This window comes from Mus pahari, chromosome 21 (assembly GCF_900095145.1).
Source record: "Mus pahari chromosome 21, PAHARI_EIJ_v1.1, whole genome shotgun sequence".
Taxonomy (NCBI): domain Eukaryota; kingdom Metazoa; phylum Chordata; class Mammalia; order Rodentia; family Muridae; genus Mus; species Mus pahari.
Window position 1 is genome coordinate 24,261,117 of NC_034610.1, and position 21,136 is coordinate 24,282,252.

Below are 21,136 nucleotides of genomic sequence, written 5' to 3' on the forward strand. Positions count from 1 at the left end.
GGAGCTATTGCGTATGTCCACACAGGTAGCTTCAGGTTGTGAACTCATGCTTCTGTCTGGATGTCCGTCTGAACTTTCTCAGCGGCCAGCTCAGGCTCCGAGTTCATGGGTCTACACTGAGCTCTCTGTCAGGCTTCTAGGGAAAGCCTTACCTTTTCAAAAGTTCAGATCTAAGAGCAAGATTGCTCTGGCACTCTGTGTCTGTCTCTGCGAATCCGTGTGCTACAGACACATGCTTAGGGTGTGTTATAGTTCCCTCGCTACCAAACAGGCTGAGAAGTACGTGATCACATAGATTTAAATTGTTAAACGAATCCAAATTCTTTATAGTTCACAGCAGAACTGGAATTCGATTTTGTTTCAGATTGATTTACTTTCAAGGGTACAAGTGTTTTGCCTGCACGTGTGTATGAGGACCATGTGTGCGCCCAGCGACCTCATAGAGGTCAGAGTTGGACATCAGATCCCCTGGAACTGGAGCTACAGACGGTTTAAACCATTGTGCGGGTGTTGGAACATTCACTCTGTCCTCTTCTGGAGCAGCGGGTGCTCGTAACTCCTGAGCCCTCTCTCCAGCCTGTGCAACTGCCATTTTAAGGGGTAAAAATGAAGTCAGCTCTGGCAGGCTTAGTATGTCAGCTGAGGGTACAGGTCGTAGTGGGTGTCAGGAGAGGAGACTTTTTTGTGCCTGTCCTGGGGACAGCGTAGAGTGGCCTGGTGGCCTGGAGTCTGGTTCATCTGACCCCATCTCACAGTCACCATGGCTTTTGAGTTGTAGCATCAGGGCTGAGCCCAGTATTTTGTTTCGTTTCCCTGTGTAGAAATCAAAGATTCTGATATAGAGGCATGGGAGACGGCTTGGCTGATCAGAAAGCTGTTTTCCCAAAGAATTTGAGTTCAGTTCCCAGAATCTATATTATTCTGCTCACAGCGGTCTGTAAGTCCAGTTCCATGGGATCCCGTGCCTCTGGCCTCTGACGACACTTATATGCACGGAGAAACGTACACATAATATATACATATATACATATCTATACATCTATGCATATAAACATACATGCACACACACACACAGACAGAGAGAGAGAGAGAGAGAGAGAGAGAGAGAGAGACAGTTGGGACAGAGAAATGTGGCATCAATGCTGACTGCCACTCCCTATCTGTGAGAGAAATCTGCAGTCAGTTGACCAGCTCCATAAACCTGTTTGGCTGGTCTACGTTCAGGTGTTGTGAGAATGTTCACGTTAAAATAGAATTGTTGAGGCAGTTTCCTAAGAGTACAGTGCTTAGTGACGCTTACCACAGAATCAGCAGTCAATAGATACAAACGAGTAAGCCAAGTGTAAATGGGAGTGAATTGAGACAATGAGTCCGGACCCCTAAAGAATTATTATTGTTATTATTATTAATTTTGAGACTTCTACGACTGAGAAGGCGCAGTAGCGCCATCCGGACGCCAGGGGGAGCAAGAGCACAAGCTTTTCAGATACCGCGAGACTTGCCCCGCGCCCCGCGCCCCGCGACCTCGCCAGAGCTGTTTTGGAACCTGGGGCGCAAGGAGCTTTTCCTTTGTGTTCCAGGCCTGGCCGGCGGCGCGAGAACCACTTCCGGGTCGCGCTGCCGGAAGCAGGAAGTTGTTGGCCCATCCTCCTGGCCGGGCGGCTGGTGTCCCCGAGGCGGGAGGAGCCCGGGAGGGCGCGGGCCCGCATGTGAGTGCCTGGGGCCCGAGGCCGGGAGGGGGGAAGCCGGCCGCCCTCCTCGCCGCTCCGGTCCCTCGGCGAGCGCCTCCGGCGTTGTGCTGACTGACAGCACCCCGGCCGCTCCCCGGGGCTCGTCCCCTCTGACATCTTTCCCGAGGCTCCGCCGAGAGGGACACGGGGTCCGACCCTGCTCGAACTTGGTTCGCAGACGCGGCGGCCGTGTCTGAAAGCCCCGACCCCGCTCGCCAACCTGTCACAGATGCCTTAGCATCTTCCCTGAATGGCCCCTTCTTAGACATCTTAGTCCAAATGTTAAGGAGGAAACATTTAATTAATTTATTTATTTTAACGTGGACTTAATGTGATAAACTTGGCGTCCTAGAACGTGGCATGGCGTACTGACCGGTTTGCAATCCATCGCCTGCCAGTACGAGAGAAAAATCACCTGCCTAGTGTTTCCTCGAATTTTAAGACTTTTAAAACCTTGCGGGCCACGTGTCGTCTGTATGCTATGTCAGAAACATACAGGGACACGTTTGTCTTTTCACAATGCCAGGCACAATGTCATTTTCACAATCGAATGGAAGTACAGCTTCACAAACTGGGTTTCGTTGGCTGCAATTTTGCCAAGAATTCAAGATTTCCCTTGACAGCTGGCCGTCACCGAAAATAGAATATGTCATTCCAGCCTTCATTGGTGATATTAGCTCTCACCGGAGACTACACATCCCACAGTAATTATATGTCTATGTAGGCTATTGAATAGCTGCATAAGGAGTAAAGAGGCCACAGGAGTTCTAAGAGATCTTACAGGAAGCAGAAGGCAGGGTTACAGATGTAAAGAGAAAGACAAGTATTCAAGATAAGGTATGAAGGCTTTGGAGCTGAGGGAGGCCCGGAGCTAGACCTCACCATTGAGGTGAGCTTGGGAATGAACTGGCAGACAGTCGGTCCAGAAGGACAAACAGGTGGCCACATCAGCAGTGGCAGGAAGGGGAGGATCTTGCCGTGCTTGAGCTCCAGAGATTGGTAGGAGTTCTCTGCTGTCAGCCTTTAATGAACACACTCATGGTCACACGGTCAGTGGGAGCTCTTGTCATTATAGCTTTAGAAGTCTTCATGGGGTTCAAGTGAGGGTGTTTAATTTTTGCCACTTTCTAGGGTATATGATAAGTTGTTTTTATCTAGTGTATTTGATAACGGTTTTCCTGGTGTGAATTCAGTACCCTTATGTGTTCATAGAGTCCTAATTTATTTTGATGGTTTGTTGGTTTTGTTTTATTTTTCCTCCCTGGCTGTCCTGGAACTCACTCTGTAGACCAGGCTGGCCTCCAGCCCGCCTCTGCCTCCCAAGTGCTGGGATCAAAGGCGTGCGTCGCCACATCCGGCAGCCTTGATAGGCCTATAGGTGGAAAACCCTGTTTATTAACTTTTAGAAGTAAGTGGTTGTCAGTCCAGTCTGTGTGAGCAGCGCTAACTGGTGTCCTACGCACAGTGAGGCGCGGTGTGGTCTTCCTGCTTCCGCATTTCCACTTAAAATAGAGCCAAATGCTGCTTTTATAAAGTGGAGTCACCTAGGGCAAGGTGAAACCTGAAAACTGCTGTTTCTCACAGTATGTAGTAACACGTGACAACCCCACACATTTTACGATCTGAAAGCCTGTATCGCCTTGGTATCGAATGTTCTGTAGTCATCGCACTCTTGGTAGTAGAGATTACTCCTACATACTTCAGATTCTAGGCCTTTCCGTTGTTCACTGGGTGGTTCCTAGTGTGGAACTTTTTACGGACCTCTCTCTCATTTGGTTAACTGGAAGTTGACTTGTTTCGGCTTCTCTCTTAAGAACACGCAGGGAATGGGGGTTGGCTCAGTGGCAGAGCACTGGACTGGTATTCGCCAGGCACTGCTCAGGTCCCAGTATGAAGGGAAGCAACACAGATTACAACTCAAGTCAGGCGTGCTGACAACTGCCTTTAATCCCAGTGCTTGGGAAATAGACTACATGGAACAGTATCTTAAAACCAAACCGTCCCCGAGACCCCCAGGTATACATGTACATGTATAGTATACATATACACAGGTGGGTGTGTTTGTGTGGAAAGTTCACCTTTGCTGCCTTGCAGTTTTGGGCTGAGTGTTCACATACCCCAACTTTTCTACCAGAAAGAGTCAAGCTCAGGTCCTGAAATAGCAGCAAACACCCTGGGTCACAGAGCCCTCTCCACAACCTGCATTTTCTCCGTTCTCCAGGTCTCTGCCTTGGGTCATTTTTCTGTGACCCAGTTTGAGTGTCTGTCCTCCCTGTTTATTCTCTGACATTCAGAACAGGGGGAGGTGCTCACTAAAGCGACCCCAGGCTGACCTGTATCAGAAGGAAGGGCACTCAGTGAACCACGAGACATGGTTTGGAGACAGTGTTCAGCGGGTCCTTTCTTTGGATTTGTTCCTTCATCGGGTTCTTGGATTTTTTTGTGCTGTCATTTTCTCTATGTTTAAAAAAGTTTTTAAAAGTTATTATGTGCATTGGAGCTGGAGTTCCAGACAGTTTTGAGTCATCATGTGGTTGTTGGGAATTGAACCGGGATCCTCTGGAAGAGTAGGCAGTGCTCTTAACTACTGAACCATCTCTCTAGCCCCAAGTTGTTGTTGTTGTTGTTGTTGTTGTTGTTGTTAATATTAATTCCTATGAATATTTGTGATTCTGAGTATGTGTATGCACCACATATATGTAAGAGGCCAGAAGAGGGTCCAGGTCTCCTGAAACGTAGGGGTGGGGTCTTACGCAGTTGTGAGTTGTTGTGTGGGTACTGAGAATTGAATCCAGGCCTCTGAAGTATTAGGAAGTGCTCTTGATCTCTGAGGCGTCTCTGCAGTCTGTTTTCTCCATTAGTCTGCTTGGAAGAACTCACAGTGTAGATTGGGAGGAGATGGAGGAGGAAGAACAAATGGATGAAGGTTCAGAGTGTGCACCTATTGACAGAGCACTGGAAGACAGGCTTTTTAGGCTGATGGCTGTGAACTAGCATGGTGATGCAGAAGGTGAGGACGGCTTAGTGGAAAAACAGGGCGGACCAAGGAGGTGGCGACCAGGCCAAGTAAGCTGTGGTAGGGTTTAGACTTCATCTTATAGCAGTTATTAGTATAAGTGTTTCATTTACTTGGATATTAGAACAAATTTTACATGTACCATTGTGTAATCCTCAATTGGAGTAGCTATAATTATCCTCCACCACCACCACCACCACCACCACCACCACCCTCTTTTTTTGGATACAGGGTCTCATGTTTGAGGCTCCAGGCTAACCTCAAACTTGCTATGTAGCTGAACTCCTAATCCTCCCGACTCTAATTGAGTGCTGAAATTACGGATGTGCTCCCCACATCTGGTTTATTATCCCTATTTTATAAGAGAAAAATTCTAAGATTTAAGGAGTGTATCAATAAATAGAAAAAACGAGGTGAATCCAGATTTCTCCAGCTCTAGCTCCTGTGTCCTTAGCAACTGTGCTAAACTGTACCCCAGAAAGACGTAGGGCATCTTGAAAGGTAAACCTGACCACTGTTTAGAAAAACCACCTGTGAATAAGAAAAAGGTTAGGCTGAAGGTAAGGACTGGAAACACAGAGATGAACGTTAGCTCTGTGATAGTCTATGGTAGAAAAAAATTTTAATTATTTATTCTCTCCTCCTCCTCCTCCTCCTCCTCCTCCTCCTTCTCCTCCTTCTCTTTCTCCTTCATAATAATCTCTATCTTATGGCCCAGATTGGCTTGGAATTCACTGTAGACAAAGCTGGCCTCAGGCTTGCAGATATCTTCCTGCCTCTGCTGCTGAGTGTTGGGGTTCCAGACGTCACACCCATATCATTCAGTGGTGATTTCATGGGCAGGAATGAGGCAGAACGGAGTTTTCATTTAAACTCGGAGGACTAGTGTCTTCATTAAAAGGGAAAAACAGGCCGGGCGTGGTGGCGCACGTCTTTAATCCCAGCACTCGGGAGGCAGAGGCAGGCGGATTTCTGAGTTCGAGGCCAGCCTGGTCTACAAAGTGAGTTCCGGGACAACCAGGGCTACACAGAGAAACCATGTCTCGAAAAACCAAAAAAAAAAAAAAAATAGGGGAAAGACAGACAGAAAGGGAGGGAGGGTCTGGAGGGATGGCTTAGCAGGTGAAAGAATTTACCATCGAGTGTGATGACCTGAGTTTGATCCCTGGGACCAACATCTAGGACACAGCCAACCTCCACATGTGTGCATGTATACAGAAGAAAGTAAACATTTGAAGAGGATGGGGAGGAGGCTGAGCTAATGTAATGACAAGTTCAGCTACACACACCTTCCTTTGTGGGGAATCAGGTCAGCTCTGTGGGTAAATAAGAGGTTGGCTCATGAGCTCTATAAAGAATTGTGGGCTGAAGAAGATTTGGGGATCCCTCACCGCTGTAGTGGAAGCTATGGAAGGAATGGGAAGATCACGACAGCTGCTACATAGTGATCTCTGGTGTGAGAGAGCAAGGCAGGTATGCCAGGCTGAAGGACTGAGGGAGAAATGGGTGTTGACGGCAGATACTGTGCAGAGGTCACATAGAGCGGTCAGTGAAAGACGCTCTTTGGACTTGGCACCAGGACAGCCATTGGCGACCAGCGAGAGCCAAATTGGCTAAGTGAGAACACAGGCATGTGACTCAGCAGGTTAGTGAAGGAGTGGGGGCTGAGGAAGACAGGCCACCCCTCCTAGATTTAACTCTGAAGGGAGGGGGCAGAGAGAGCCGGCATTACAGCTCCCAGGGGAACAGAGTGTTTAAAGGCAGAAACTGGAAAAGGTAGGGCTTGGAGGAGAGAGAGGTAAGTTTAAAGATGTGCAGACTTCTGCAAGGTGAGAAAGCAAAATAAGTCAGACTAGGGATGTTCTGTGTTGACTAGGTCAGAGCCAGCAGCCAAGGCTGTCGGCGATCTTAGGACTGTGTAAAGGTATGTTCGTGTGCAGAGAAAGGGATTTAACTACATACTGAGTAGCAATAGAGATTAGTAATTTTAGTGGAAATGGCAGTGAAGCCTGCCCGTTGTTACATGGGAAATTCTTTTTTTTTTTTTTTCTTTTTTCCTCTGGTTGGCTGGAGAGACAGCCGTGGGTGCTGGGAACCGAACTCTTATATTTTATGGTTGTGAGCCTAGCCTTTAACGGCTGAGCCATCTCTCCAGCCACATGGGAAATTCTTATGGAATGCTGAAATATTTAGAGATAATTTAATGTGTCACAGTTAACTTCAAGTGAGTTTGATAGAAACACAACCAGGTGTGGTGGTGCACACCTTTGATCCCAGCATTCAGGTGTCAGAGGCAGGCAGATCTCTGTACGTTTGAGGCCACTGTGGTCTACAGAGCTAGTTCCAGGACAGCCAGGGCTACACAGAGAAAACTCTATTTTGAAAAACCAGAAAGAGAGAGAGAAAGAAATGGGGGTGGGGCGCAGATGTGGGCCAGTGCTGACAACAGACAAGTCTAAGTGAACACTGTGAGTGTTCATTGTTCTTCTGCTTTCCAGAATCTTTCAGATTAAAGGTTTGGGAGAAGATAGAGAATGGAGATGTGTCCGTGGGGTGGCGCTGCTATGTGGTAGATCTCTGTAGTTTATGCTTTATAACTAAAATTTTATTACACTTAGTGTGTGTGTGTGTGTGTGAGAGAGAGAGAGAGAGAGCGCGAGAGAGAGAGCGAGAGAGAGAGCGAGCGAAGAGCGAGCGCACAGAACACCTGCTATGGGCAAATGTGGCCGCAGAGGACAGCCTAGAGGAGATGGCACTCTCCACCTGTGGGTCCTCAGAATCAAACCCAGGTTATCAGGGTTGGCAGCAAGCACCTGTACCCACTGAGCCATCTTAGCAGCCTCCTAAAACATTGTAATCTTGGATGTTTTCCTGGGTCTCCTAGCCCCTACAATTGCTGAGTCGTGGTGTGGTTCTGTGTTTAACTAGTTCATGTTACTCCTGTAATGGTGCCATGCCATTTTTGTTTCCTGTGTGACTTTTTCACTAAACATTAACTTCTCAAAGACTAAGTAATTTTCCTCTGTATTTACATCCACCTTTTCCTCATTAATATTTGTAACTCTGCTAATCTGTGAGTGGACTTCTGTCTGGGCTGTGGTGAGCTTGCGGTGCAGGAGTCGCCTCAGAAGCCATGTCTCCCTTCCTTTGACATGCACTTAGGATTGCTTCTGTTGTTCATTTCAACACTTCTGTATCATTTTCTGCTTTTGTGCTTACCAGTAGTGAAAATATGGTATTGCAAAATTTAAGTACTTATAGTTCTAAATTATTACTGTTTTGAATCACACAAATTGTTTTAATATTTTACCATTTACTCTCCCTTAAGTATGTTTAGTTTTCCTTGGTAGTTTTTTTTTTTTTTTTTTTTTGGTTTTTCGAGACAGGGTTTCTCTGTGTAGCCCTGGCTGTCCNGGAACTCACTCTGTAGACCAGGCTGGCCTNGAACTCAGAAATCCGCCTGCCTCTGCCTCCCGAGTGCTGGCATTAAAGGCGTGCGCCACCACGCCCGGCTTCCTTGATAGTTTTTGTCTATTTCTATTTGGTTTGGATTTTTGAGACAGGGTCTCTCTATGTAGCTCTTGCTTTCCTGGAACTCAATATGTAGACTTGGCTGGCCTCAAATCCATAGCTCTTACTGTCTCTGCCTCCCAAGTACAGGGATTAAAGTCATACACCACTATGCCTGGTTTTTGGAAGTTCTTAATTGCAATCTAATGAATGTATTGTTCTCTTAGGTAGACTGCCTTAAGTCATGAGAACCTTGGGATGACACTGAATGGAATGTATGTATGGAGTGTGCACACCATCCCCACTAGGGAGCTAGCTAGGGGAAAGAACTCCTCTGGGTATTGCTCTCATTGTTAGAAGCTAGGATGTGTACACTAGCTAAATGGATCAGTATTGTGACTTAAAGTCACTGGGCCGCCACAGCCGTTCATGTCAGTGTTCATGTCACTGGAGGAACTGTTGCAAGAGTGACACTTACATTTATATTCTCTCTCTCTCTCTCTCTCTCTCTCTCACTCTCTCTGAGACAAGACAGGGTTTCTCTGTGTAGCCCTGGCTGTCCTGGAACTCACTCTGTAGACCAGGCTGGCCTCGAACTTAGAAATCTGCCTGCCTCTGCCTCCCAAGTGCTGGGACTAAAGGCGTGCGCCACCACTGCCCAGCCATATGTATGTAGTGCCCACAGAACTTAAAACAAGGTATTAGATTCCCTGGAATTGGAGTTACAGGTGGTTGCGCGCCATGATGTGGGTGCTGAGAACCAAACCCAGATCCTTGGCAAGAGCCCCAAGCATTCTTAATTGCTGACCTATCTCTCTTTCCTGTTTGTCCATGTTTTTGAATCAGGATCTTACAAGATTGCCCTGAACCCCGTATGTAGCTGAGAATGGCCTGGAACTCCTGGTGTTCTTGCCTCCCAGTTCTGGAATTCCAGGATGGTCCTACCATGCTCAGCCCTCCACAAGCTTTTTCCTAACAAGTTCTGTCCAAGAAGTTCCACGAGCCATGCTCTTGCGCTGTTTCCATGGGGACTGAGGCCCAGGTGGAGTTGTGGGGAACGGCTCAGCAGAGCTTCCCTGCTTCTGTTCCTGAAGTCCCCCTCCACTGCAGACCAGCATCCTGGCTCACCTCTGCAAGCCTGTCTTGAAAACCAGGGGCAGCTCTCTTTTCTTTGAGCAAGACCATTCTTATGTGGTGGACTGTTTGGGCCCTGTGTGATATTGCCTCTTTACCCACTAGATGCTAATAGGACTCCTCTACTTTTGACAATAAAAACAATAAACAAACAATCCTTATCCCCAACTTTCAGATATCACCAGATATGGTAATGACATCACAATCACTTTAGGCTGAGAGCTGCTGTCCTGAAGCAGTCACTTTAAAAGGGAGTGTGCCTTTGTTACTTCCGTTCATTTTACAGTGCTGGGGCTTGAACCCATGACCCGAGTGTGCCTTTGATCCGCAGGGAAGAGGTGTGAAAGGTCACCATTTTGTCAAGCCCCACTCCCAGACCTGTAGGAACTCAGTACAGTAACCCCCCCCATGGCTGTAGTCCCTGCAGTCAGAAATGCCCATTGGGCAGTTGTAGCAATAGGCAGTGCTTGTGGTCTGAGTTGTGTGCCCTTCTGAGTAGCATGCCTTGTTCAGCATTCCTGTGTGCGTGTCTGTCACCTTCTTGTTAGTAACTTTGTAGTGTCTGGTCCCCGGCGTAACCCTTCCTAATGCTGTTAAGTAAGAAAGGCGCCTATGTCCTTCCCCTCATGTGATTTGCATATATATTTAGCACCTCACAGAATCCTAAGAAGGGTAAGTACAAGACATTTGAGAATGAGACTAGATTCATTGTCACTGTTCTATTTTGTCATTTGTAAGTTAAACTTACTCATAAGTGTGTATGAGAGAACCTGGTGTCTGACAGTTCAGTACAATGTGGTTTCAGGCGTACACTGAGGGTCTTGAAACATCTCTCCCATTGTTAATGGAGGACGACTGAAGGGTGGGATGGAAGCCGTGGTTCCTAACTCCCTGGTGACCCTGCCTCTGCCCTTGCAGGGTTGAACCACTGCTAAGTGATCAAGCTCAGCCTTCTGAACTTCCCTCCGAGGCAAGCTCCCTTCTGCCAGGCTGGGCCCTCTCTCTGGAGGTAAATGGATTGTCTGTCATCAGCCTCAGCTCACTCACCCTTCTCATGCCCGCTGCCTGCTGTAACTTCCTGCTTCCTGTTGTTATCTAATTAACATTGTAACCAGCTCCTAAGATTCTGTATGATCATTTTTAAAGTCTCCAGTTTAAACAGAAGAATGCTGTCTCTGGAATTACTGGATCATAAGGCAATATCATTTTATTCTCCTTTGCGTGTGCTGGGGATTGAGCCCAGAGCCTTGATCTTGCCACCACTGCTTTGAACCCCCAGGCCCTCCCCGTGGATTTCTCACGCAGCCACTGAACTGCTGTGACCTGTGGCTGTCTTTCCTTGACAGCTCTCATTTCCTTTGTCCATCAGAGTAGCAGTAGGAGCTTCACAGAGATCTCCGAACTCAGTGTTCTTTGGAAGGTTTCCTTTTTGGCTGGAGGGAGTATAGCTCTGTGTATTCCAGGCTTGCCTTGAACTTGCACTGTAGCCAGAGTGACCTTGACCTTGTGACCCTCCTGCCTATACCGAGGGCTGTTTCTTACAGTGCTAGGGATGGAACTCAGGACTTTGTGCACACTGAGCAATCCTTCTACCAACTGAGCTACATCCTTAGCTCCAGCCAGCCCCTCCCAGTTGTGCTGGGGTCACAAGATTTGTGCCACCAGTACCTGGCTTGGAAACACTACACCTTGATTTGTTTGGTTTGCCCTTAGAGTGGCTCTTAATGCTTTCTAGTCCCTTCTGGTTGCTCATCAAGGGCTTTATGGACAGAGTGAGGTCCACATGCAGCTAACTGGCTCAGATGCATCTTTTCTTCACCCAGAAATTAAGACATTGACCTGGGTGACTTCAAATGATTGTTCTATTCCGCACATACTAACAAGTAGTTTATAGCAGGGATACATGCAGTAAGAAAATCTATATTGGAGGGCCAGGCATGATGGTGCACGCCTTTAAAATACTTTTATTTTTAAAAGATTTCACTTTTAGTGTATATGGTGTTTGCCTATGTGGGTGTCTGTGCATTATATGCATGCAATATTCTCAGAGGCCAGAGACAGCATCAGGTTCGGTTCCCTGGGTCTTGAGTTACTGATGGTGCGAGTCACCATAGGTGCTCTGAATCACAGCCAGGTCCTCTAGAGGGGGAGCCAGGGCTTTTACCCACCAAGCTGTCACTCCAGCCCTCATACACGCTTGTGATCCCACACGGAGCCAGGAGGCTTTCCATGAGTTTCAGGTCTGCATAGCCAGCCTAGATTTTCTGTGAGTGGAGGGTGAACTCCTGGTCCTCCTGCTCCCACCGTGCGCATGCGTGTCACCATGCCCAAGTTTACTCAGCTCTGAGGACTGAACCTTGGGCCTCTGCATGCCAGGCCAACAGTCTGCCAGCTGGGCAGCATCCCCAGCCCCAGACCTGTGGGTTTCTAAAAGAATCCTTTTATGATTTCTCATGTCCATCCTCAGCCAGCCATTATCATTCTGTTTGTTTGTTTGTTTTTTGGGGTTTTTTTTTGTTGTTGTTGTTGTTGTTTTTGGCTTTTCGAGACAGGGTTTCTCTGTATAGCCCTGGCTGTCCTGGAACTCACTCTGTAGACCAGGCTGGCCTTGAACTCAGAAATCCGCCTGCCTCTGCTTCCCGAGTGCTGGGATTAAAGGCATGCACCACCACACCCGGCTCTATCATTCTGTTTGTCACCAAGTATATGCAAATCTTTATTATCAGCACCAGACATTGACCTCTGGTAAGGATATATACATCGTATGTATCCTGCCCTCATAGGATTCAGACACCAATGACTGGGCAGTAGGAGACAGAACATAGAGTATAATAAATGCCACAAGAGGGATAAGTTCAAATCCATAAACACATATCAACCTTTATTAAGATATAATTTGCTGCCGGGCGTGGTGGCGCATGCCTTTAGTCCCAGNATGTGGTTGCTGGGATTTGAACTCCGGACCTTCGGAAGAGCAGTCGGGTGCTCTTACCCACTGAGCCATCTCACCAGCCCTACCTTTTAGATTTTAAAGTACACCAATTTAAAAGTAAGTTCTCTGCAGTTGCTGAAGTGTGAAATACGGCCTTTTGTTGTGCAGGTCTTAGGCCTTTACCAAAATTCTTTACAGTCAAGGTTGTATTTTTAATTTTGATATTCATAGTTTTCTTTAAAGGAATCATTAAAACCTTTCCTACTTGGCACAAAATCATAAAAATAAGTAGCAACTGCTAAAGGTGGGCTCTGGAAAAAGAGGTTTGATAAACTGTTTAAAATAAGCTTGCTTGTGACTGCAACAACTGCAATTCTAAAGTTCAAAGTGTGTCATTAAAGTGTTAACTAGGATGGCTGTTTAAAAAAACGGATATATAGCCGGGCAGTGGTGGTGCATGCCTTTAATCCCATCACTTGGGAGGCAGAGGCAGGCCCACCTGGTCTACAAAGTGAGTTCCAGGACAGCCAGGGCTATACAGAGAAACCCTGTCTCGAAAAAAAAAAAAAAAAAAAAAAAAAAGATATAATTTGCTGATGGGTGGTAGGAGCACATGCCTTTAATCCTAGCACTCCGGAGTAGAAGCAGGGGGATCTCTGAGTTCGAGGCCAGCCTGATCTATAGAGTGAGTTCCAGGACAGCCAGGGCTGCACAGAGAAACCATGACTCTAAAAACTAAAAGATGAAAAAAGAATATATATATGTGTATGTATATATATATATATACTCTATATATGTAGTATTTCTTCAGAGTTCACCCACTTGAGAAGCACAGTTTATGCTCACAGCCTGTCACTCTGGAGAGACCCTGCCTATATGGGCTGTTGTCTGTTCTCTCCGGCCTCTCCCTGAGGCGAGCATTAGCATTGGTGGGCTTTGTGTCTGCAGCCTCGCCTGCTCTTGGCTGATCTCTCTGATTGTCTTCCACTCATCACCCTGTTTCTACACTGCAGGCTACGCAGCCTGTGTTATGACTCCATCATTCTCGTTGTCTGTAATATCCATAAATGCACCTGCCACATTCCATCCCTGCATTTGTACTTCAGACCTTTGGAGTAATAATGCCCGCTGCAACATTTGTGTTCAAGTTCAAGTATTTGTGTGGACACTTGTTTTGAGTTCTTTTGGGTACATACCTGTGAGTAGAGTTGTATGATATATGTAAACTCAATTTTTTTTTAAGGTTTATTTATTTTAAGTATATGACTATACTGTAGCTGTCTTCAGACACACCAGAAGAGGGCACTGGATCCCATTACAGATGGTTGTGAGCCACCATGTAGTTGCTGGGAATTGAACTCAGGATCTTTGGAAGAGCAGTCTTAACTACTGAGCCATCTCTGCAGCCCTCAGTGTTTAATATTTTAAAACTGACACCTGGTTTTTCCTGCACTGTTTTACACCCCCACCAGTAGTAGTGTGCTGGTCTTTCTTCGTGAGTTCTTACTTCACATACTTCATTCTCCCAGTGATGCTGACTGGGATGTCACTGGGGCAGTGCATCAAATAAACAACAAAGCAGGGTTTCTCTAAAATAAAAATAATCAAATTCTTAGCAGAAAACATAAAGAAAGGCCTCTGTGGGGCTGGAGCAGTGGTTCAGTGGTTATGAGCACTGGCTTCTCTTCCAGAGGTCCTGGGTTCCATTGCCAGCACCCACACAGTGACTCAGTGCCATCTGTAACTCCAGTCCTAGGGGATCTGGTGCCATCCTCTGGCCTCTGAGGGCACCATGCATACATGTGGTACATGGACATAGTTTGCAGGCAAAACACCTATAATACATAAAATAACTGTCAAAGTTAAAAACCCCTGTGATGCTGAAGGAGGCACTGGCTTCCGAAGGGTAAGGCCAGAAGCACAAGCAGCGATGATGGAGACACTGGGCTAGTGCAGAGTTTAAAGCTGTGCTGCAAGGATGCCTCAAGAGAATGAAGTAGGGCTGGGGTAGAGAGAGAGAGGTGGGGAGGGAGGGCTCTTACAGAGGACACAGGTCAGTTCCCAGCACTCAGGTCATGTGTGCTAAACTCATGGTATCTGCACCTGCACATGTGTGCACCTACCTGCACTCACACGCATATGTAACTTAAAAAAAGATAAAGTACAAAAAGGAAGTCACAGAGGGCCCACTATGGTGGTGCACACCCAAGGGTTAGGAGTTCAAGGACAGCCTTTGCTAAATATCAAGTTGGAGGCCAGCCTAGGTCACACAACACCTTTTTCTTTAAAGATAAATAAATTTAAAAAATTTTAACAAGGAAGAAAGAAGGAAAATGAGCTAGAGCTGAGTGGATGGTTCAGTCCTGGTGGTACCAACAGGGAGATGCCTGAAGGGAATGTCTGCAGGGACTGATGAGGACTGGTGTCCAGCACAGTGAGAATTCCTACAAACTAAGAATGAAGTGGCCCAAGAGAAATGCACAGAAGACAGCCCTGCCTGCAGAAGGGTGACCTAAACGCCCTGTAAGCACAGGGGAAGACGCTCAGCATCACCAACCTTCAGAGAACGAGATCAAAGCCGCAGTGAGCCACCACTTTTAGAACAGTGGTTGCTTTTAAGTCAGATGTGATAAGGAATAGAGAGCTGTACTCTTGTCACCCTGAGCGGTGACGTGTCAGGACACTGCTTTATGGAGCTGCTTGGCTGCTGATCTAGCCAACAGGTGAAACAAGTCCTTACTGAGGAATCTGCATGCACTGTGTCAGTGCTTTTCAAGGTTGGAGACTGAAGTAGGCAAGTAAGAGTACCCTCTGCCCTTCTGGAGGTGGGAAGGTCCTAAGCACTGGTCCTCCGATATGAAAAAAGCATGAAGGCATTTCATTTTTAACAATTGGGTTGGAGAGATGGCTCAGCTATTAAGAGCTCTGATATCTCTTCCAGACATCCTGAGTTCAAATCTTTTTTAAAAAAATTTTTTGAGTCTGGGTTGCTGTATGGTGCCCAGCTTCGCCTTGAATTCACACAGATCCACCCGCCGTTGCCTCCTGAGTACTGAGATTGAAGGCATGCATACCACATACAGCCTAGCTAAATGACAGTTTATGACTCATGCATACACTGGATACAGTGGCCTGTCTGAGCTATAATCTTAGCACCTAAGAGACTGAGTCACTCAGGCCCCAGAACCATAGCACCCGAGCAGCAGGGCTCAAAACAGAAAACGCTCGTTTCAAAAGTGTTGCATATACAACAGTTTGACATTGTTTTTAGGTGTTCATTGTATTTGGTTGAAAAGTATTTGGTATGGTTTGGGAGGGAAAACAAAAAAATGTTCTCTCAGAGGGTCAAGAATCATTGTTGAAAGAGGTAGTCTTGGTTAGGAGGAACTTTAAAGGAACTGTCCTTTCCTTTTGTTCCCTTTCAGGGACTTCATTTTGGAAGACATGGCTCTTGCTGCTAATGAGATCAGCATCTATGACAAACTTTCAGAGACTGTTGATTTGGTGAGACAGACAGGCCATCAGTGTGGAATGTCCGAGAAGGCAATCGAAAAATTTATCAGACAGCTACTGGAAAAGAATGAACCTCAGAGGGGACCACCCCAGTACCCTCTCCTTATAGCCGTGTATAAGGTAATGTGTCACTCGGTGAGCCCATGTCGCCTCAGCATCCCTCCCAGTTACTGTGGACTCGTCTCAGTGCCGAGCTGTGTTCTCCTAGTGTGAACTGGCCTTTGTTCTTTTTTTTTAAAAAAGCTTTATTTATTTATTATATGTAATTACATACATAGCTGTCTTCAGACACTCCAGAAGAGGGCGTCAGGTGTTGTTACAGATGGTTATGAGCCACCATGTGGTTGCTGGGATTTGAACTCAGGACCCTTGGAAGAGCAGTCGGGTGCTCTTACCCACTGAGCCATCTCACCAGCCCTGGCCTTTGTTTTTGCCGACCTGTGTTACTAGGGAAATGTGACTGTGCTGTTGATTGCCATTAGACGAAAGCTGTGTGTTTGTGTAGTGGGCGTAGCACCTGGCAGCGGGATGGAAGCTCAGGAGCCTTGCAGGCTTGTAGCTCTTGAGCTTTAAATGCCTGCCCTTGGAGGTGCAAGCAGATGGCTGGCTGATGGTTGTGGAGTAGCCCTAGGTACACTCGAAGTAGCCAAGAGGCTTGTTCTCTCCTCGGTGATACGGGACTTTCTGTGTTGGGGCAACTCTTAATGTCACTCTTGTCTTTCCTTCTAGGTCCTCCTAACCCTGGGATTAATCTTGTTCACTGCCTACTTTGTAATTCAGCCTTTTAGCTCATTAGCACCTGAGCCAGTGCTTTCTGGAGCTCACACCTGGCGCTCACTCATTCATCACATTCGGCTGGTGTCCTTGCCCATTACCAAGAAGTATATGCCAGAGAATGAGGGCGCTCCTCTGCAAGGAAGAGAGGAGGACAAATCCTTCCCAGGTAGAAGGCTGCACGGAGGAGTGTGATGTTCTTTTTGTTTGTTTGTTTCAGATAGGATCTCGTGTCGATGAGCCCAACTTAGAACTTGGTTTGTGGCTCAGGCTGGCCTCAGACCCGCCAAAGCTGGGATGACAGGCATGAACCTTTATGCCCAACCTGAGATCCAGGGGTTTTGACAGTATTTGATGGAAAAGGATTATTCGGTCTAATAAGAGACACCTTCCTAGTATTGTCTGACTTAGACTATGGGAGGAGCTGTATCGTCCATATTTTACAGACAAGGAAACTGACGTCAGAGAAGTTAGGCCTGCTAGAGAAGTGTGTCTGGAGGGGCCAAGTTCAAGTCCTCTAATGTTAGGACGCCATGGTAGGGAAGGGGTCCCCAGAAGAGCCTTCTCCCCAGGTTCTCTGCCAGACAACTCTAACCGCTGTTATCTGATTGGGCCGCGGGTCTCACTTACTCAGCTTGCTCCTTCTCGCTACCACAGTTAGTCAGTGACACTGGTGTAGTGCCCCAGAGTGTGGCAGTGTTGCCAGCCCAACGAGCTGAGGAGACCAGCAGTGCTGCGGTGGCAGCAGAGCCTCTTGGCCGCACATGAAAATAGTGAGGTACGGGATCACTCCAGATCTACTGTTTGAGTAGAGGGATAGTGCTCAAGGGAATGAATCCTGTCTCCTCACCCTCTCCCTCCTCTTTCTCCTCTTCCATTCTGGAGATTAAACCCAGCACTGTGTGAGTAGTCTGTGCTAGAACCTTCTGCTGTGCTTACTCCCAAACCCCATTAGATTTTGAGAAAAATGTGCTTATTAGTGTTGTGTGCATTGTGTGTGTGCCTCATCGTGTGTGAGTGTGTGAGAGTGCTGAGTGTCTATGTGCCGCATTGTGTGTGTGAATGTTGTATCACACACGTGTGTGTGCACATGTGTACCACAGCACTCACCATAGTGCAGGACAGAGCATCTCCCGGGAGTTGGTTGTCTCCTGTTGACGGGGTGCTGAGGATTGAACTTGAAGTGTCAGGTCAGATTGCCCAGACCCTGTGCTTTGTGTTGTTGTTGTTGTTGTTGCCTTTGTCCTGTTAACCTCCCTTGGCCACATTCTTGTATAACTTTGTTCTGAAACCTTTAGAATCCAGGATAAGTTTTTTAGAAAATGTTTCCAGAGAAAACTTGACTGGTTTAAGCTAACTTTTATAAAATCAGAATGTCATTTCTTAAAGCCTGACTTTATCAGTCATAAAAACCGCCCCTTGGATTGGTCACCTTTGAAAGCTATCTTTGTACATTTGTGGAAGTTCTGAAGAGATGTCCCAAGTTAGATAAAAACCAGAGGAAGAGAACATTGTGTGATAAGAACTCAGCCCCATGACTTTTTGTCTGTGGGGATTTATTTTTAAACTAACCGGAAATACCATATTTATTTATTGCCATATGCTTGAATACCAATTTCCAGTACCATAGTTAATTCCATTTGAAAATATATACACAATTTAAGCAACTTGACATTTTCCCTCACAGATTTCTGACATGATAAGAATTTGAATGTTGCTGAAAACATTCACTTTAAAGATACTGTGGCTGCCAGGCAAAGGTGGTACAGCCCTTTTGTTTGTTTGTTTGCTTTTGTTTTTTCGAGATAGGGTTTTTCTGTATAGCCCTGGCTGTCCTGGAACTCACTCTGTAGACCAGGCTGGCCTCGAACTCAGAAATCCACCTGCCTCTGCCTCCCAAATGCTGGGATTAAAGGCGTGCCCCACCATGCCCAGCTGGTGGTACAGACCTTTAATTCCAGCACTTGGGAGCAGAGGCAGGTGGATTTCTATAAGTTCAAAGGCAGCCTAATCTACAGAGTGAGTTTCAGGATAGCCAGGGCTACACAGAGAAACCCTGTCTTAAAAACACAATAACAACAACAAACAAAACCAAAAAACCCCAAAATTTAAAGATCCTTGTGGCTGTCTGTACAGGATGAAGCCAGCATCATTCTGTCCCTAATGAGGAGGGGCTCATGAGACCATACCCCCCCTGAGGAACTATGACACTTAATTGTTGCTGGGCAGTGGGGAGCATTTTCTTCCATGAGATTGCCACTGGTGTTTATGCTCTAGGAATAACACCCCACTATACTCACACAGGCCACCCGAGTTAAAGTCAGTGGACAGTTTTCAGTCCGTACACTGTGACAGTGCAGAGGCCTGGGCTGGCCCTCATGCAGAGGCGCTGGATCTCTGCTTACAAGTGGGGCTTTCTGCATTCCGCACCTTCCAAGGGAGGAGGACACGGATCCAGTGTCATCGAGGAGTTTGGCTTCAGAACTAAGGAATTAGTAAGGCGTAGGGTCCAGGTCTCAGCCCAGCTATGAAATACTTAGATTTCAAAAAACAAAAACAAACAAAACAAAACAAAACAAAAACGGTGGTGGAAATAAGAGCCTTTTTCCTCAAGGCGCTGGAGATCGGGCTCTAGGTGGTGCTGGTGCTAGGGGTTTTCACAGCCTGGCCTGCGGAAGCGCTCTGGAATGGCACTGTGCTGCTGCGGCCTCAGTGAGGAGAGCGCTGTGGTGGAGGCTGAGTAGCTCGCCTAAAGCTGGAGCCTGATTGGTGTCTGCCTGTGAGAACTCAGGAGGGTGGGACTCTATGGGGATAGTTCGAGTGCAGTGTTCCTGAAGTAAAATGCTTGGCATAGGGTGCCCTATCCATTCTTGATTTGTGTGGAAATGATTCTGGGCGTGCTGCCTTCGACGCAGGGGACCTTGAAAAGGCCTCCTCCACCGTCCGCTGGAAGGGGCTCTGTAACAGGAACTTGCCAGGGTCACTGATCAGGCAGTGATCACAGCCATGAGACTGAGGGCCCTTGGTCATGGGCTCTGCAGGTTCTTCTGAGCACATCCTAGAGTAGGACGTCAGGCTGCGGGCCCTGTGAGAGCACCAGGAGGCTGCTCCTAATTTGATGTTCTTCCCCAGTGAGGGTTCTGAAAAGTGGGAGGCGCCCCTCCTCTGTGTACATCTGTGTACACCCTGCACTGCTGTCCTCGGTGTATGCACTGCACTGTTGTGTGCAGCACCACAGATGGCCTCAGTCCTGCCCCACAGAGCCGGAGCTTCAAGGTTTTTCTTTCTTCACTGTCCTTTCTACCCAGAAGGGGATTTATTCGAGCCTTGCTTTCTGCTAGGTTAATAATGTGTGTGAAAAGCCTTCCCTACTGAGACTTCCAGGCTGCGCCATGGCTATCTGCATGGGACCAGCATGAGCCGCCAGTTTTCCTTGTAAGCATCTCATAGGCATCAGGAGGTCCCTGACAGTAGGTCAGCCCACCCACTCTCTGCACAGGGCCCAGTGTGTGAGAAAAGGTGGTAGTCTGCGGTTCTGCACACGCACTTCAAGGCTGTTTGGGCTGAGACACTGGCTCTGGACATTTCAAACAATGGGATGATCCAAACCCTGGGGAGAACTTGGAAAAAAGGTTGTGAGCTTTATTGAGCACATTGCTAGGATGAGAAAGCAAGCAAGAGAAGTGGTGATGGAGATGTCCTGAGTGGGCACATGTCACCTTGATTTGGAGGTTGGACACTGCGGAGGGCGTGTGTGCTGAGGTCTGACTGTACTGAATTGGTGCCAAGGTTTTCTCCTCTGGGCCACCCTTGGCTTTGTTTTCTAATGTAACTAGTTGTTAGAGGACGGGCTCTGCAGTAAGGGGCTTAGGGAAATATGGACAGTCGCTGAGTGCCTTCCTGGGAGGCCTCTCCCTTCCTGCTACAAACTGGAGTGGGTGGGAACCACAGGCAGTGCAGAAACAGGAAGCAGCGTTTTATAGAGCTGGAGGAAGGTGCTGAGCCAGGGTCGCGTGCTGCAGCTGCGGCAGCTGTCTTCCCAAAGAGGATTCTGCTCACTAGTGTGGCAACTCCTGCTACTATTACAGACAAAACCTTTATGGAGATGGAGAGCCAGCTGGATCCAGCCACACCTCTGTGGGATACTGTGGGAAGATGAACCTCTACCTCCATGTCCCCCATCTCTACCATAATCCAGGGCACCATTCCTCTTCAGTGATATCAGGGCTGTGTAGAAAGCAAAAGTCCCTCTCCCCTTGACACCTGGGCAACCTGTGTTACGTGGTCCTCACAGTCCTTAGCCCTCATCTTTCCCCCCACTTTGCTAGCCATCATCTGGCCACTTGCTCTGTTCCTGCAGGGACTTCTTAGGGCCGCCTTAGGAGAGACTAGATCTGTCTCATTGATAATCTTGGTGTGAGTCTTCCCGATCTCCAGAGACATTTCACTAAGAAGATACTTAACGTATAAAATCAATAGAGACAAGATTTTTTTTTTTTTTTTTTTTTTTTTTTTTTTTTTTTTTTT

The 21,136-nt window shown here is 47.2% G+C and overlaps 1 protein-coding gene across 5 annotated transcripts in view; it reads left to right on the forward strand.

The window, feature by feature from the left end:
• Positions 1-1,494: 1,494 nt before the first annotated feature.
• C21H6orf89 (chromosome 21 C6orf89 homolog) overlaps positions 1,495-21,136 on the forward strand; it is a 35,147-nt gene continuing 15,505 nt past the window's right edge. Inside the window, exons 1-4 of one of the 5 annotated variants that reach the window (XM_021221373.1) lie at positions 1,495-1,709; positions 10,309-10,399; positions 15,748-15,955; positions 16,565-16,778. In XM_021221373.1, coding sequence (XP_021077032.1) covers positions 15,767-15,955; positions 16,565-16,778 — 403 coding nt within the window. In that variant the 5' untranslated portion in view covers positions 1,495-1,709; positions 10,309-10,399; positions 15,748-15,766. Of the gene's footprint in view, positions 1,710-6,394; positions 6,545-10,308; positions 10,400-15,747; positions 15,956-16,564; positions 16,779-21,136 lie in introns of those variants that run through there. The other 4 variants (XM_029533025.1, XM_029533026.1, XM_029533027.1 and 1 more) reach the window with 4 other exon arrangements.